The sequence below is a fragment of the Lissotriton helveticus genome, chromosome 3_1 (assembly GCF_964261635.1).
Source record: "Lissotriton helveticus chromosome 3_1, aLisHel1.1, whole genome shotgun sequence".
NCBI lineage: Eukaryota > Metazoa > Chordata > Amphibia > Caudata > Salamandridae > Lissotriton > Lissotriton helveticus.
The window spans coordinates 46,509,615-46,526,754 of NC_136061.1; the positions used below are offsets into that span (position 1 = coordinate 46,509,615).

The 17,140-nt window shown below is 43.2% G+C and overlaps 1 protein-coding gene across 6 annotated transcripts in view; it reads left to right on the forward strand.

Moving 5' to 3' along the window:
* NHEJ1 (non-homologous end joining factor 1) overlaps positions 1 to 17,140 on the forward strand; it is a 1,839,518-nt gene that overhangs the window by 143,326 nt on the left and 1,679,052 nt on the right. For all 6 annotated transcript variants that reach the window (XM_078679206.1, XM_078679207.1, XM_078679208.1 and 3 more), the window contains exon 3: positions 13,880 to 14,089. In XM_078679206.1, coding sequence (XP_078535332.1) covers positions 13,880 to 14,089 — 210 coding nt within the window. The remainder of the gene's footprint in view (positions 1 to 13,879; positions 14,090 to 17,140) is intronic.

Below are 17,140 nucleotides of genomic sequence, written 5' to 3' on the forward strand. Positions count from 1 at the left end.
CTGACCGATGATTCTGACAGGCTCAAGGAGCCAGTCGGTAGGATCGTATTCCCTACAGGCACCGTCACTTTCCGACCGCTTTTCCATGCGGTCCGACCAGCATGGAAAGGATGTCGGAAAGGGAATTTGGGAGCACCTGGCAAGGCTCCCGTCGGCCATGGGCTTTTGCAATGAGACCCGGGCGGCACCGTTGGTGCCCCCCCCCCCCTTCCCCAACATATATACACTGTGTGTCAGGCACCACGTTGGTGCCTGTATGTTTAAAAACATCCCTTTTTGGGCTGCAGCACAAACCGCAACAGAAAAATACATGATTCCGGCTGCCTACTCAGAGATCGAATCATAATTTGGCGGGTGGGACCGCCGACTACTTGTCAGCGGATGAGCGTCCATCATCTGGCCCAATATGGCTACGTAAACAAAAGCCATTTCAGAGAATATTATCCCATATGGGTGCACAAGGAAATATGTGTCAAGAATCATCATCTAAAGAAGGTGTAAACTTTAACTGTGAACATGTAAAGTGTTCATGTTCAGTGCCTGGGCCTATGTAAATAGACGTCTCTATGCCAGTTGCTTTGCGTGACCCCAGCAAGCAGCCAGTTTTGTTGGCCGATTCTTTGTTTCTAGGCAGTTTCTTCATCTCTTCTCCTCTGGACGGTTCATCGTAACTGAATTGTTTTCGGAAATAGGAATTTAATGATTATTTTGCCACCACCGCACCACTGTTCTTGCATGAGGTATTATATTGCCATTTTCCTTAGTCACATCTTGGAGTTACTGGTTGGAGACTATTTAGTTTGGTGTGTATTGTTTACCATAATTCCATATCGTTTCTGCTATACAGCAGCATACTAAGACTAAGATTGTAAAGTATTTTTCCATATTTTCACTGTTCTTACCACAATGTGTGCTTCCCACACATCTTCACTTACTCCCCCTGTGCCTTTTATGTCTTTATCTGCTGAGCCTCCATTGAAGTGGCTTGAGTGGAAAGAATATTTCCATAATTATATAAGACAAAATATAGTGAACAAGATTATCGACCTACATGTTAGTGTCATATTTCTAATGTAAATAAAAAAAGGAGTGTAAAAAATATTGTAATGCAGAATATCACCCCAAAAAAGTTTGAACATTTTCTAATGAGTATAGACTTTACATAATATTATTAAACTATTTTAAAGAAAATTGTTTTAAGTATTTTTAATGAATTTTCGCACATATATATTTAAACAAAATATGCCTACAATAACTAAACTTTTCAAATTAAAACATTAATAATAGTTATAATTAGCAAACATATACCTAACTAGCATAAATATCTAATCTAACCAATATAATGATCATACAAAGATAGATTTAATACGTTAAAATTAATACTTTAAACTAAATACACAAATGGGATATATAGCAAAAATATTTCAACAATTAAAAAAAAAACATTAGCAGCTAAACAAACTTTATTATAAAATATCTATATTAGAAAAAAGGAATTCCAAATAAAAGTACATTACAAATAATATAAACAATTACATTTTAAAACATAAAAGCAAATAATTTAAACAACAAAATAAAATAATATAATTCCAATCTAATCATCTTTAGGAAAAGGTTTGCACTTTGAAGGGGTTAGATTTGTTGTTCATAAAATGGCTTAACGGATGTGACTCATACTTGAACTTCACTAGCACAGCAGACAAGGAAAAACTCACATTCCTTGATTTAACCTGAGGCAAAAAAATGGCCACCTCAAAACAACTACTTTTTATAAACTAACATCAAGAAATACACTCCGCAAATTCAGCAGCTTCCATCTGCGATCTTTGAGGGAGAAATTACCATACAGCCAATTCCTCCGCGTCAGAAGGAACTGTAGTAACCTAGAGGACTACCGGGACCAATCAAAACATTTATCTGAGAAACTGTCAAATTGAGGTTACCCCAACAGAATAATAGAAAGGTTCAGAAAAAGAGCCAGGAACCAGAACAGGGATGTACTGCTGGAAGAAAAACCAGAGGACAGACATAACGACCCCTCTAACTTGCGTGACCACCTACAACATGATTTCCAACAAAATGATCAAAATCATTAGCAAGCATTGGAATATACTGAATACGGGCAGACTGAAGTGGGAAAAGCCCTTGTTTTCATTCAATTGAGCAGAAAGACTAAAAGACCGCATGATCTCGACATGCCCTAGACTGACTCCAAAAACAAAAGATACATCAGTCCTCAATGCGTGGGGCCTTCCTAGTATCACAGGCCACTCCCCTGGGGTGACGTATGCCACCTAACCACAGCCACAAATACCCTGGAACTTGAACCAGGAAAGACCTGGCACTTGGTGAAACACACCAATTGCAACTCTACACATGTGGTGTACATGATTGAGTGCCCATGTGGCCTAAGATACATCGACATGACAAGCAGAAAAATAAAACTACGAATTGGAGAACACAGGAGTAATATCCATTGCAACAGGAACACCACCAGAATGACCGACCATTCCCTCAAACCGGGGACACACACCAAACGACATGCGATGGGTTGTCATAGAACAGATCACTGTTACATATGGAACAATGGAGAACCTGTTACTAATCAAGGAACAACGTTGGATCTACTGCCTTTCGAGCCACAAAAAGGGATTGAATGACAACATCCCTTGGAACTCACTTCATGGTACATAAAACCTCCAAGAACAGCAAGAAAGACGCACACTCCCCTATGAGATCTTTACACTATAATTATCTGAATGAACCGTCCTCAGATTTTGGACACATAATACCACAAAATTAACATCCTAGTTTACCTTGCACATCGCATTGGTATTCTACTATCCATTATTAAAGAGCTACAAGTTAGGCTCTTGGCAAGATATTGGTAAATGTTCACCATTCAATTCATTCCTGGGGCACAATATACCTAATGCCCTTACATGAGTACATACACCTTAGAAAAGACTGCCTGGCTTATGCCATCCCAGACATGCACCCTACTAGAAACATCCAAATCTATTTCTTAACATTTAACTCAAGTTCTGTTCTTACTTTGTATATTTTTTTCACTCAATCATATTTAATTGTATTCATTGTAATTAGCAGGCAATCAATCTAAGTGACATTTAAAATAGTCGAGAGAATAGTGACAATACAGGCACACAGCCCTAGATAGAGTGTTTCTTTTAGGTCTTACTAACGAAACCACGCCCCAGCGTGATTACGTCACGATGCGGGCATCAAGGACGGGCCGCTGGAAACCCGGTGTTAAAAGACGGTCCCCTGAGCAGCCATATATTCTCGGGATCCAGAAAGCAGGCCGCAACAGGTATAAGTGGAGGGTAGTGGACCTTGATGATGTAAGTATAGCCCCCGGTCTCACCTACTGGGATCGCACCACGCCGTGTGTCACTAAGCAGACACCGGCATGCTAACCGTGTTTCCTTATTATTTCGGCGTGTGACTACAGGCACTGCCCCCCGGCGGGATCCATGCTGTAAACTTGAAAAACTGCAGTAGTAAGCCTATAGCTACATTTGTTAGATAGACCAACCACTCCTCTCTAGGCGCAGGGTTCAGTCCCCACGGATCACGATACCTGAGCTTACATTTACCCGTACACCCGTATATTGCGATGCATGCATGGGTGTACATTTTGTCACCACTCTATGTGATCATTTATAGATCGAGCCTGACACCGTGTGTGGCACATGAGTACATGCCTGTCTCTAGTTTTATAGTATATGTCCCATTTGTGTCACGACGATTATTGTTTGTGTGTTTTGTTTCTTCACAGGATTTACAAAGAAATAGCAGGAGGAAACAAATCGTTTCCCTCCAACTTACCATACCTGAGCGTGTACACACTTTTAGCACCCCAGTCTTGGAAACTCTCCATTGATTGAGTCACGCACTTCCTTTAACCCCTGGTCCTGACGAAAGCCAGCGTAGGATACAGTCTGGCTGAAACATGTAGACAAGTATTTAGGATACTTGAGACAAAACATAATACTCTGCCAATTTTTTTTAACCCTGTCATACGGCCCCACTATTAAAGTTATTTTCTACTATCTGAAGGGGACTCTATAGATTGTTTTAACATCGTTAATCACTGCACCTATCACAACACACCAAAAAAAAACCTCCGCTGTAGTTCAGGCGTTGAAGCATACCCATGGTGCACTCGGCGCCTTGGGTGGGACCTGTTGATGAAGCATGCCACCAACTCGGTTGGTGGGTGAGGGTTTTCGTAAGAAACCTATTGGTTTCCCAAACAGCCAGTTCTTTCTACCCGAGTATCGTACTACCCGAGGATGATGGCGGTGGCGGTCAACAAAGGGGATTAGAAACTTCAAGCTCTTCAGACGTGTGGGCATTCTAAAGATATATCGTGCTTTTAGACGGTTGTGGCTTTGCATAGCTACGGATAAACATTTGAAAAGGTCTTTAGCTAAAGACAAGGCGAATTTTGAGACTACAGTCAGCCGCCTCCTGCCTGTTAGTGACTACCAATACATTCTACAGCAAACAGCTGCACGTATTTCTTTATCAATATAGTAGCAGAATTCTGGCTCCTTCTCCTCGTACAATAGACCAGATCGCGTGACAGGTCCCCACAATTTTGAGTAGTGTCGTTATATCCGCGCTTTGTCTCTCTGAAAGATCTGCACCCCAGATTTAGAGTTCCTATATCGCACTGTATCTGACTGGTCCTGAAGAAGGTGGTTCGTACTCCTGTTCCTTCCACCGAAACGCGTCAACCATCTCCCCTCTTTCAAACCTAATGACTTTGGTCATCAATTGGACATCAGACCCAATGCTATAGGATACATTATTTGTTTGTGTAATGGAATGGATGTTTAGTTCGAATGTATGTGTTGTGTGTGTGCGGCTCTCTACCTGCTTTGTGCATTATTAATTGATTTAGTGTTCATGTAAAACTGACCAACCAAAGATAATTTTGCATTGTTTCATTGTGGTGAAATAATATTTCTACGAAACTTTTATGTGGAAAAATATATATATATATATTTTTATAAATGCTATAAGTGGAAAATGATGCTAAAAAAAGAAAAAAAGAATCTTTCTATTTGTAAAATAAAGTAAAATGAAATTTTTTTACATTTTGTGTAGACATTTAGTGTATGCCCTGTGTTTGAGAGACTATTCCTACGATAAAAGTACCTATAGGTCAGGAGGGAGCATTTTTCAGTTGTTTTGTCTTTTTCTTTCCCCTCTACTCCCTGACCTGAATGTAACCTCTAGAGGGGGTCCCCATTATTTCACTATCCAGTTCTTTTTGATTACACATGTCTGAGTGAGGAAGTAAACTAGCTCAATCTGGTTTCCTCTCTCTTGTTGATATTTACAGTACTGGTAATGGACGACCCTCACTGCAGATATGTCTTGTGTGAATGTAAGAGGTGTAAGTTACAGTTGGCTTCCAACCTCTGAGAGTTATGGTATTAGTGTGGGACAGAAATGAGCTACTTACCCCTTTGGTGAACCATAGTCAGCCCTTCATACCTTACCTGCCTATCAAAAGTAGTTTTCTAATTGGTTTGTTCCCAATCTTTGGATTGTAAGCTGAAGATTGAGCTTGAGGGTGCAAATGTCTTTCCAGGTTCTGTTGCTGGGATGTGTGGTGGTGTAGTTGTCTTGGAAATAGCCGTGTTTTCAACTCTCAAGTGTATATGCTTCAGGTGTCTTCTTATTCTGGCTGGTAGTTAATTCCAGAGGCTTGCACTGAGAAAGTAGTGCCTCCATTGGATTTCTTTCTGTAAGATGGTATGATAAGTGGTGCTAGCCTGGAACGCAGTGTCCTGTTTTGTTTGCATCGCTTGCATTTAGCTTTTAGGTCTAGCACTCCTTTACCTTGGAGGCTCTGTGGACAATGCAAAGAGCCTTGAACCTGCCTTTCTTGCTATAGGTAATGAGTGGAGTGATGGCAAGACTGAAGTTATGAGTTTTCTAGGGTGAAGGTGAGAAGTCATTTTTCAGAAGCATTTTGGATTAATTGTATTTTTCATTTGATTACTTTGGGCTTGCCAAGGTGGCATAGTCAAGCTAGGAGACTACCAGTGTGTGAATGGTTTACAGTTTCTATTGGTATCCAAGGAAGCCGCGTAGTGTTTTCATTGAGTGGAGGTACTCTGTTTGACATTGTGTGGTATCCAGTATAGGTCTGAATCCCTGGTTAACCCTAGGTTTCTGATTTCTCTTGATATTGTGGGAGGGGCTTCACGTTCCTTAGGCCATATGGCAGTAGATTGGTAATTTTGCTTTTGTCTTCAGGTCATACTCTGCCTTTGAAGTATTTAGCTTTAAATGGTTATTCCTCATACATGGGTTTCTGGCCTAAAGGCAGTCATCAAGTTTTAAATTGTAGAGGTCTTCCGACCATCCATTTTTTAAATGATTTGGGTGTCACCTGATTAGTTGTAACATGAAGTTGAAAGATTTAATCTGGTTTGATAAGAGACTTTGGTTGATGCTGAAAAATAGGAGATAAGATGGATCCCTGAAGGGAAGCCACAGCGTTGTGTGTGAGGAGCTGATGAGAAAGGTGGTATCAACACCAGTTCACAGTCACTGCTGAGGGTTTTCCAAGAATTCAATGGGCATTAGCTAAACTCCCTTCTCCCCTTTTACATATGGTATATATGGTATATATCAGAAATAATGTGCACTCAGTACATCATATTAATCTCAAATATAGTTCATTTGTTCCATAATAGAACATTGTCCACACAAAAAAATCCAATTAGAATGTCATTTACATTTTAAAATCTTTTATTCTTCTTGTTGCTCAAACATTTCTTACAATTCCAACGTACCACAATCCATTTAATGCCACAATCCATTTAATAAGTTCATAGACAGACGCCACGTTCTGTCCCTTTGGTAATTTATCAAGGTTCAGCTCAAATTAGTCACTATGCTGTTGTTTATTTCCATATTTTCAAACACATCAGTACCTGCCAAATATTGCATGAGTGTTAGAAGGTGGTTCTGACACGAAGGGCCGCCCGAATGTTTGCTTTTTGAGCACCTAATTGTTGAGCTTTTACTGTGGGGGAGCCTCATAATCTGGGACTCACACACAGTAAACTCATAATGAAGGAGATTGCATGGAGATTTTACTGGTGTACCCCTGACTTGACTAGGCCGCTGCGCAGCAGCTGGAGTATGAGGCACCGGGCTGGTTACATGCAGACACATGTGTACATGCGTGTGCACACGTGTAGGGGCTGCGCAGGGGAGATACCTAGCGTGCGCAGTCCAGGAGCAGCTACAAATTGAATGGTGTGGCAGGACTTAGGCAGAATTGGGTGGTGATCTGGAATAGGCATTATACACTGGAAAGAAACATGCCAGGGAATGTCAGTGTGTTTTACTGTGTTTTCACTTCATTATTCCCCTATGGGGCCCATGGCTAGATTGACTTCCACAGGCCTACAGATTCCAGACACGCACTAGAGTCCATTGTAGTGGAGGTGAAAAGAAGTATTCTGCAGAGTCCAAAGTCATATTTGTACTGTTTTCGGGTCATCCGGAAATGTCATATTTCTCAGAGTCCCTGGCTGGGGTCTGGCTCTAGCAGGTTAGATTAATGCCCTTTCTTCCCTGAGCGAAGATCTTCCCTCCAAGGAAGGGAGATAGGTGGAGCTACAAGCCAATCCATCACCCGCTGTCGCTGGGTGCCAGGCACCATGCTGAACAAAGGTGAAGGCAGCACTGGGGGGAAGGGGAGCATGTGGCCAGAGACACTGGAAGATGCCATGTTTGAACAAACCCAGAGGCTGGACAAGAAGGAGGGAGCAGAGGCAGGGAAGTGATGTGTCGCCGGTTGATAGGCCAAACAGAGACTTCCTGCCAGCCCCCCTACTAAACTTTTAAAAGTGCTTGCATAGGAAGAGAAGCTCTCTGGGGTGTGGTCTGCAGAGGCAGAAGGTGCTGGAGCCTGGCGCAATGGGCAGTTCGAAGGAGCACCCCCCTGACTGTCCCAGGAATCTGAACAGCGCCAGTAGAAGAGTCCAGGACCAGTGAGCAGCCGTCTGGTCCCCTGTGCAAGCAGAAGAGTGGCGCAGGAGAGGAGACAGGCGAAATGCTAGCGCAGAGAGCCAGTGAAGACCACTCCCTGCAGAATGGGACTCTCTTGGAGACCCTGAGGGCGAACGAGAGTGCTCCCCGTGGCTGGGGGGGCGAGGGGGGGTGCCACCAGGATCAAGAAGACCCGACAATGGAGAAGATCGGACCCCCAGGGGCTGAGATATGGCCCCTGGATGGTAGGCGACCTTTGACCCTCATTTGTCGGAGGGGCAGGGGGAGCTGCAATAGCAACACAGCCCCGCATCCCAAAGAAGAAAAGTCTCACCCTAGGTGTCCTGGGGACTAGAAAGAATAACCCCTTAAGGGCTCCGCTGTTATTTGAACATCTCTTGGGGTGGAACTTTTGCTCTACAGCTGGTGGTGTGAGGAGAAGTTTGCCAAGGGATGAAGGGCTGAGTTGGGGAAGTCTAGAGAAGGGCATCCCCTGGAGGCAAAGAGGTGCAATTTCACAAGAAGTGCATTTTAAATGGTATTTCTGTTTCGTATACTGACCAGTGTTATTTCTTTTTAGGTGGGACTGAAAGTCACATATGTAAAGTGAAGTACATGTGTAAGGTGGAGTCATAAGCAATGTGGATATAAGTGGCTAGACATTCCTGCTACGGTGTCTGACTCTATTTACTTAAACCTGTGATTTTATCTCTGATGCATTTTAAGAGGTTTTTATTGCAATACATGATAATGGTTAACAACTGTGATGAGTACTGCCAGTCTAAGTGATGCTTAAACATGTATTCTTGCTGATGTGCTTAGGTGAAGAACAACTCAGATTGATAGCCCCTCAGGTGTAGAGATGTATACTTCTTGCTCGATAGTAGATGTTCAATCAGGGTTATGTGTCACCAAGGCAGGTGTACCCATTTGTAATGCTTGTTGAGGTGATGGGGTGGGTCGCCACTGGGATGATGCCAGTGCGCAGGCCCCACGCCCCAGGTTATGTTCAACTAGTTGCATTAGGGGGCAAGATGATGTGCAATCATGGGAGTGGTGGTGCTAGACCTCACCTCCCCTGGTTGAAGGGTGGAAATGTTATGCAAGGTCAAAAAGTAATTCCAACAGCTTATGTATATTTGTAAATTGGTGCATAGTATTCAGTAGTGTGTGTGTTTAATAAATGTACTCTTACTTTTATAAAGCAAAGTACAGACTGGACAATCAATTATTGAGTGTTTTTGCTGTGCACCTGTAATGGCGATTACTAGCCCACACCACCTCCCTTGAGTAAACCTCAGACGCCTCCACAACGCTACCCTCTGAGAGTCAGGCGCTGCCCTAGGGTGTTTAGTTCCCAGTGAAGGACAAATGTGTCATGTTATTTGTGCAGGCCTCACAGATACTACCTCGTTTTCCAACAATGAGCACGAGTACACCACATGGTATTTCTACCCTCTTTCCCAATTGTCGTGGTCTTTGACATCCTGCCATGTCACAATGAGCTGCTATGACAGGCTATCTATCTTTCAAAAATAGTTTAATATCTAGGCAACCCTGCCAGGCTCAACATGCTGAGGTTTCATCTCCTTGAACAAAATATTCTGTAAACCATAATCTCTGCATTCGAGACTGAAAACATTTGAATTATAATTGATCTCTCTAGACATCTCCGCAGAACATCGGCTAACATTTTCTGATTTTTATATATTGTAATTAATCTATGGAGTATGAATCTGTATTTTTGAAATGTATTGACTCATTTGAAATTCTGCTTTATCTATCTCTAATTTATGGTTGTAGTCGATGTACTAAATGCATAATGCTTGGTGAACATTTGGGGTAGCGTTTTCATTGGGAGAAGTGTGGAAATGCTGGATGGTAAGAATCTTATGGATCCTCACAGATTACAGAATTTTCCTTCACAGAAATATAAGGAAAAGCTGTGATTTAGCCAAAGTTTAGTGTTTGCAGGGCATTCTGGGAAAGAAAAGATATTGGGATCCATGCAGACCTAGCCACCCCAGACTACAGTATTTGGCTGGTTTTCTGAAATGTCATGGCCTCGCAGGCTTTTCCTGGGTGCCGACCGAGCCCTAGCCTAAATACTGTAGTTGCCCATATTGCCAGAATGGGTCGATTTGCAAGGCAAAATCTTGATGTGTCTTTGTGTCCTGAGGGTTTGGGGAGCCTTTCATTTCACAGGCAATAGCTGAATCACACAAATGAAGTACTGTTGTTGGTGGGAGAAGTGAAGGAACACTGTTTGGTAGGACAAATGTGGATCTCCACAGACTTCAATTTCACAGCCTGCTTACACTTTTATTTTGTTGTGTAACATCAGAGCTTGCTGCACAATACTGCAAAACAAAAAAATCACACTTGGGACTCATGGGAAGCATTTCCCTCGCATCCTGACTTTGATTTTGGAAAAGAAAATGTTTCTGGTGTTTCATTTTCTTTTCCAGTGCTATGGACGAATTCTTGAAGTCCAACACACTGTGAAGGTTGTGAAGGTAGAGGTCAACCAGTCTTTGTTTGCCATAAATCAGTTAAAACCAACCAAATCCATGCAGCCTGATGTTTTATCCAATAAGAATTGATAACCAGCTGCAGGGACATGATGACCACATTGCTTTAACTTCTTTGTTCCATGGCTGCAGGGACCTTCTACAGTTCTAGGAGGCCCACAGGATGGTTTGTGGAGAATGACGAAAATCGCAGTGGTCATAGAAAGGTGGCAGGTACTACTAATGGCCGTGCACAGCCAAGAAAATGTTTCAGTTGCCATGCATAGTCTACGGAGGAGAGGGCTAGAAAGAGAATAAAACCTATTGAGAAGTACAGAAAAGATAGAAGAGAAGATATAGAGAAAATGTTCTAGAAGAGCAGAGAAGATTGAGAGAAATGAGAGTAAATAAAGACAGAAAGAGGGGGAGCAGGAGAGGTGGGAATTGGAAGATAGGTCTGGCAGCACACAGAAAGGGGTTGTGGGGAAAAGGTTGTGGGGGGCTGTGGGGAGAGAGATTAGGAGTTGGGAAGAGAATAGAGAAAGTAAGAGAGCCTAAAGGAGCAAAATAAGCACTAGATACACATAGAGAAAAAGGCGAGTTGAGATTTTAAGTGGAAGTAATGGTCTATCATGTTTTTGCCAATACATCTGGCCCAAAGTGATTTCAATGCACAATTGTGCTGTTTTCTAAAAGGGATCTAAATGTAAGATCACAGAATCACCTTACATAGTGGCCTTTAAAGACCTTATATGGTCTAACCATTGTTACTTGATCCAGTGTTTTTTGCAAAATGCATTGCATTGCCCCCACCCCCTCCTCCCCTTTGTTATTTGTTAATTCATACTCTTGGTGAGATGTACTGACACCTTCTCTTTTAATGCATAACTGCCATGTCTACATTTGCTGGTGTAGTTGCTCGACAGTACAACTTGCTTGCTGAGAAGTCCATGTTCTATTAAGCAGGTGATTCTGCTCTCTAGTGGACATTTATATATGGAAATCTCTTAACTGTTTCAAAACATGAAGCTTGACTTTTATCTGCACCTGTAATAACGCCAAGCAATCCCTCTGCACATAATGCTTTTCCATTTCTAGTACATCTGGCAGACCTACTATGCTTTATGCGTTCACCACTCAGAAAAGTGTATGCTTGTCCAAACAATGTTACCACATAGCGGGTCCCACCTTGATGATTGTATGCGAGGAGTCTACTGCATGTTAAAGAATAGAGAATGTCCATTATTCCAGACGTGGAGGACGCTATAGCATCCAAATGAGGTACCATGCAAGCTGCAGCAACAAGAGATGCTATCACAGAGCAGGATCATAGATGCAAACTGTGTAACCACCAATCAGAGCCTTGGAGACTGTGCTGCTGCATGCCCATCTACGGCTCTTCTATCTGGAGATGTAACTAGTATCCTTGGCCAGGTCACAGGCCTCTAACAGACCCATCCCAGGCCTACACAATCGCCTATACTTTACCATGCCTAGCTGTTTTGCTTGTGGATGTCTAGAGTGGCCTCCTGTTGGTCAGCACCTTTTGAATGGTGCTGACCAAATGTAATTGAACTATCTATCTTTTGTTTCACCCTTACAGTGAAATTCATTTTGGGGCCTTCCCAACCTCCCCGGTAAAATGACCTTTTCATTCTATTTAGTTTTTACCATTGTTGCAGACTGAAAATGTTTAAAACACTGATTGGAGCTAATCCTGATAAATAAGCTCCAAGTTCTCTAAGGTTATTTTAAATTAGTGGGGCGTTATATTAAAACTTCTCTTACAAAGTTGGGTGGAGTTAGGAAGCTCCACACTTAATGAAGCAGATGAAGTTTCCTATTTTTACATGAGGTAAAGTTTATCCTTTCGGGCCTTCCAGGTGTGAAGATTTCCTTATGCAGCGTGTCCCATATAGGACTTCTTACAGCAAAACAATTGTTGAGTGTGGTGGCTGGACATCCACCCCATGAGTTATGAGATGTGGGAGGGAGGGCTTCATACTGAGGCCAACTATGTTAAAGAAAGAAAAAAAAAGATTCACAACCTTTGCTTTTCACTAATCAACAGTTTAGAAAATGCACAAAGTTACGAGTCAGCCTACTTTACAACTAACACCCCTCTGCTTTTGGATTGTGGAAAGTTGATTGAGTGTGCCCTGAGTTGGCATGGTGTGCCCAGACGTGGGTCCCTTGCTCACTTTGCCCCTGTATTCAAACTAGCCTGGCTGATGAGGGGTGTTAGCCCGAAACCGGTTCCATCATGCTTGTTTCTGGTCCAGGGAAGATATGGCTTGGCAGTTCGGGCTGGACTGTTCCAATGAGGCACAGTGTCAAGACTGATTTGCATATAGCTGGGTCAGAACTGAGGTGGCGAAGTGAGCTAAAGAATGATGATGGATTCAACCCAGATCTGTGACTGGGGGTGAGTGTCTGAAAAGTTTCAGCTCTCTGTCCATCATCTCCTTGTGTTTGCTTTGTTCGCCCTAAGTTGGCAGGGTATGCCCAGACGTGGGTCCCTTGCTCACTTTGCCACTGGAGTCAACCTAGCCTGGCTGATGAGGGGTGTTACCCCGAAACCGGTCCCAGGATGCTTGTTTCCGGTCCAGGGAAGACCTGGCTTGTCAGTTTGGGCTGGACTGTTCCCATGAGGCACAGGGTCAAGACTGATTTACATATAGCTGGGTCTGAACTGAGGTGGCGAAGTGAGTTAAAGAATGATGCTGAATTCAGCCCCGATCTGTGACTGGGGGTGAGTGTCTGAAACATTTTAGTGCTCCATCCATCATCTCCTCGTGTTTGCCTTGCTTTACTGTTTACCTTAAAAAATCCATGCATTCCTTCACATGGAATTGCACAGTGTGCACCCTGAATACCAAAACCAGCATACCGATGACGCAGAATATTGATGACTGAATATGCAATCCAATATATCGACCTGTAAGGAGGTACACATTTTCTATACCTTACTCCACATATAGGTACCTACACGATATGCATATATCTTCATGGTATGAAGATGTAGAGCAATAGTAAATCTACACTTCCCTATATGCACTTCCCTCGGATATTTTGCCCCACGAGATTCTGGGGATCGATATTTAGAACGGACAACCAGTATTTGTGAAAGAATGCACCCATAGAGTACAGCATTAATGTTTGATCATAGCTGAGGGCCATGCCCCCTGAAAATATACTTTTGGCCACGGGCTTGGTCTGTTTGCTGGTATGGGACCATCTACTTCTTTTAATCCTTAAAACTTGTATTCTATCCACTGAGATGTTCAAAGTTCCTAATGTCTCCATGTCTCCTCTCTCTGCAGGAACTGAACAAGCGCCTCAAGGCTCCCGTCTCCTCCTTCCTGAAGCACTTATCGGAGCTGATGAACCCTCTACTAGACGGGTCACAGACTGAGTCCGCCTCCTTCACCTGTGAGCAGACACCCAGCAAGCTCTCCATCCGTGTGAAAAGTGAGCTCTCAGGCCTGCCCTTCTACTGGGATTTCCGCTGCATTGAGGCCAGTGTTGCAATGGTAAGTCTGGCACATTGTGACCTCAGCTGCCCCTGAGACACTATGTCCTGGTGTTTGAGACTCTGACTGCCCCTGGTCGAGGATGGAAAGTCAGTCTGTCAGCAAAGACAGTGATTTTCAGGAGTTGCAGACTGCTTTTCCTCTTTCTTGAGATGTCAAATGTCAAAGGTTCTTATATAGCGCCTTTTCACCGCAAGGTCTCAAGGCGCTTGCTTTGGGAAGCCGTCCTGGCTTTTCCCTGTGAGATAACCCGAACTGGGCATCCCCAAGGTGAAAGCCAGGCATCCCGCCACAGGGGGGGGGGGGGATAGTGGAGATTAAGCAAGCTGTTGCCCAGAGTTGCAGAGTGTGAACCCGTGATTCCAGTGGGCACCGAAGCGAGAATTATCGAGTCCGTGGACATTTGGGCTCAAGACCCTGCCGCGTCGGGAATTGAACCCTGGTCCCGGGTCTGACCTCTGCTTCAGGGTCTGCCTCCTCTAACCAGTGAGCCACACTTCATTCTGTCGGGTTAGTGTGCCCCTTACACGGCTGCCCAGCCCCAAGGAGTCACTGACTGGTGCCCTGACCCATAGTTGGAAATTAGGACGCCAGTCTGGTCCCGTTGGTCAGACGCACGGGAATATTAACTCCACTGGCTGCCAGTTCTTTAGGGAGTAGCTTTGACGGTGGGGGTGGGTTAGGTGGTCTTCAACTCTTAGTATGCATTTGTTTATAAATGGAATGCCCGGGACATGCATTATATGCCTTGGTCCCATATGATAACCCTCAGGGGTGTAGCCTGGTCATTAAGATTAGGGGTGTGAGTTTCAGATTTTTCAACAATATAATGTTAAAAAACATACCACAAGCGAGGCACATTAGAGGGGCTTAAAGGTCAGTGAAAATGGAGAGGAATGCAGATTGGTAGGGGTACTAAGTAAGAGAAATCACAATATTTTTTAAAATAACCAACATTTTTTAAAACGTTCAAAACTGAGAGCTGGAGTGTGTGTATATGTTTTTAAGGACTGTATGTAAAAAGTCCTGGTGAATTCTGACAGACACCTCCCAAACCCAACTGAGAGCACCTGTACCCAACTATTTACCAGAGAATACATTTATTAGGGTGTTATAACCCAATCCCCCTCCAGCTACATCCCTGATGACCCTACTTGTATATGGCATCCGGGGTGGGTGGGGTTGTGCTGTGGAAGTATGCATGTGTCTCATGATGTGATGGGAGTACTGCCTAAATGCATTTTAGTGTGAGTACACCGGCTTCTTTGAACTCTACTCCCTAGTACCCTCCCCTATTCGTCCCACGATACCATCCTGTAAAATCTAATGAAACAACATTTTATTTTTGACAGCTTCACAAACCGATTTCAGAACTCTATTATTAAACTGACAAGCTGATTATCTGTCACCGAGCATGCCAATAGACACGATTCTAGTAAGAAGAACAAGGGAACCCACTCGGTAAGCAAGGACCAAGGGTATTGGTTATATCAACCAATAAAAGGTCCTTGACAAGAAACAAATGCACAGTCTTCAAATAATTATAGGCCACAATCAGCACTATAATAGCTAAGGTGTCCAGCTGGACCCTGAGTTTAATCAATGACAGAAATAGAAAACATTTAAAAACGACATGTATGTAGTGGGACACAATCCTGTATCCACAACAAACAACAGGGCTGAACAAACAATAGACCAGGGTGACAGGCAATTTTACAATTTTTGAGAAGCTAGTGCAAGAGTGGACAAAATCAATCTAGCTTTACTCTTGTAGTAAAAACGCAATTATGTCGCACAATAGGGAACTAGTGTTTAAACTACAATATCTGTTGACGGCGTTTCGATCCTAAATAAATGAAGGATCATCATCAGGACAACCAATGCATTGCCTACTGTACAAGCCTATTTGAGGGGAAGATTCCAAGGAACCATGGATTGCATGTTGCTTGGATATGGGCCAATTCCATTCTCGTGGTTCAGCTGGAGGGGGCAGGGCCTCGGGTACCTAGATGGTAAGTGAAGTCCAGATAAGACGCTGTGGTACTACTTCTGGAGGGGCCAGTGGAAAAGAATCCGCGTGCGATTAAGATTACAGGCGGTGGCAGATAGTGCAAAATTACGATTCCAAAAGGTTTTGTAAATGGCACAGTGGGTTGATGTGGGCCCTGGTTTAGGTGAGCCTAGATCGAGGACCGTAATTTACGTCCCGTCTAATGGAGCCGCTACGGTCATAAAAATCCGGAGTATTCAATATTTTAATTTGCCCGGATACGTGTCGGCACATTTGGCGGTGTCCGCCTTGATTCAAGGCAGTACCTTTGTGTTCACGATGGAACAACAATCAACATCTAGCGTGCAGAATCGCACCGATTTAATTTTTTTTTTTTTTTTTTAATGATAGCTAAGGTGTCCAGCCGGACCCTGAGTTTAATCAATGACCGAAATAGAAAACATTTAAAAACGACATGTATGTAGTGGGACGCAATCCTGTATCCACAACAAACAACAGGGCTGAACAAACCATATACAAGGGTGACAGGCAATTTTTCAATTTTTGAGAAGCTAGTGCAAGAGTGGACGCAATCAATCTAGCTTTACTCTTGTAGTAAAAACGCAATTATGTCGCACAATAGGGAACTAGTGTTTAAACTACAATATCTGTCGACGGCGTTTCGATCCTAAAAAAATGAAGGATCATCATCAGGACAACCAATGCATTGCCTACTGTACAAGCCTGTGAATAAAATGGGGAAAACAACTGTACAAGCCTGTGAATAAAATGGGGAAAACAAAAAAACAGGACATTTGTTTAAATTCTTAATTCATTCTGTAGTACATAGCAAAAAAGTTTTCACGCCATGCCTTAAGGTGGAATACACGGTCATACGTGCAGGTGAGTGCAATAACCAGTGACATTCTTCCATAGTATCTTACCAGTGATCTAACGACCTATAATAAGTATACCGTGTTTGGGCGTGATGTTGTGCATAAAACTGGGGGATGGGGGATTTAAGGAGGGAAGAAGGCGGGAGTCAAGGGGCTAGGAGTTAC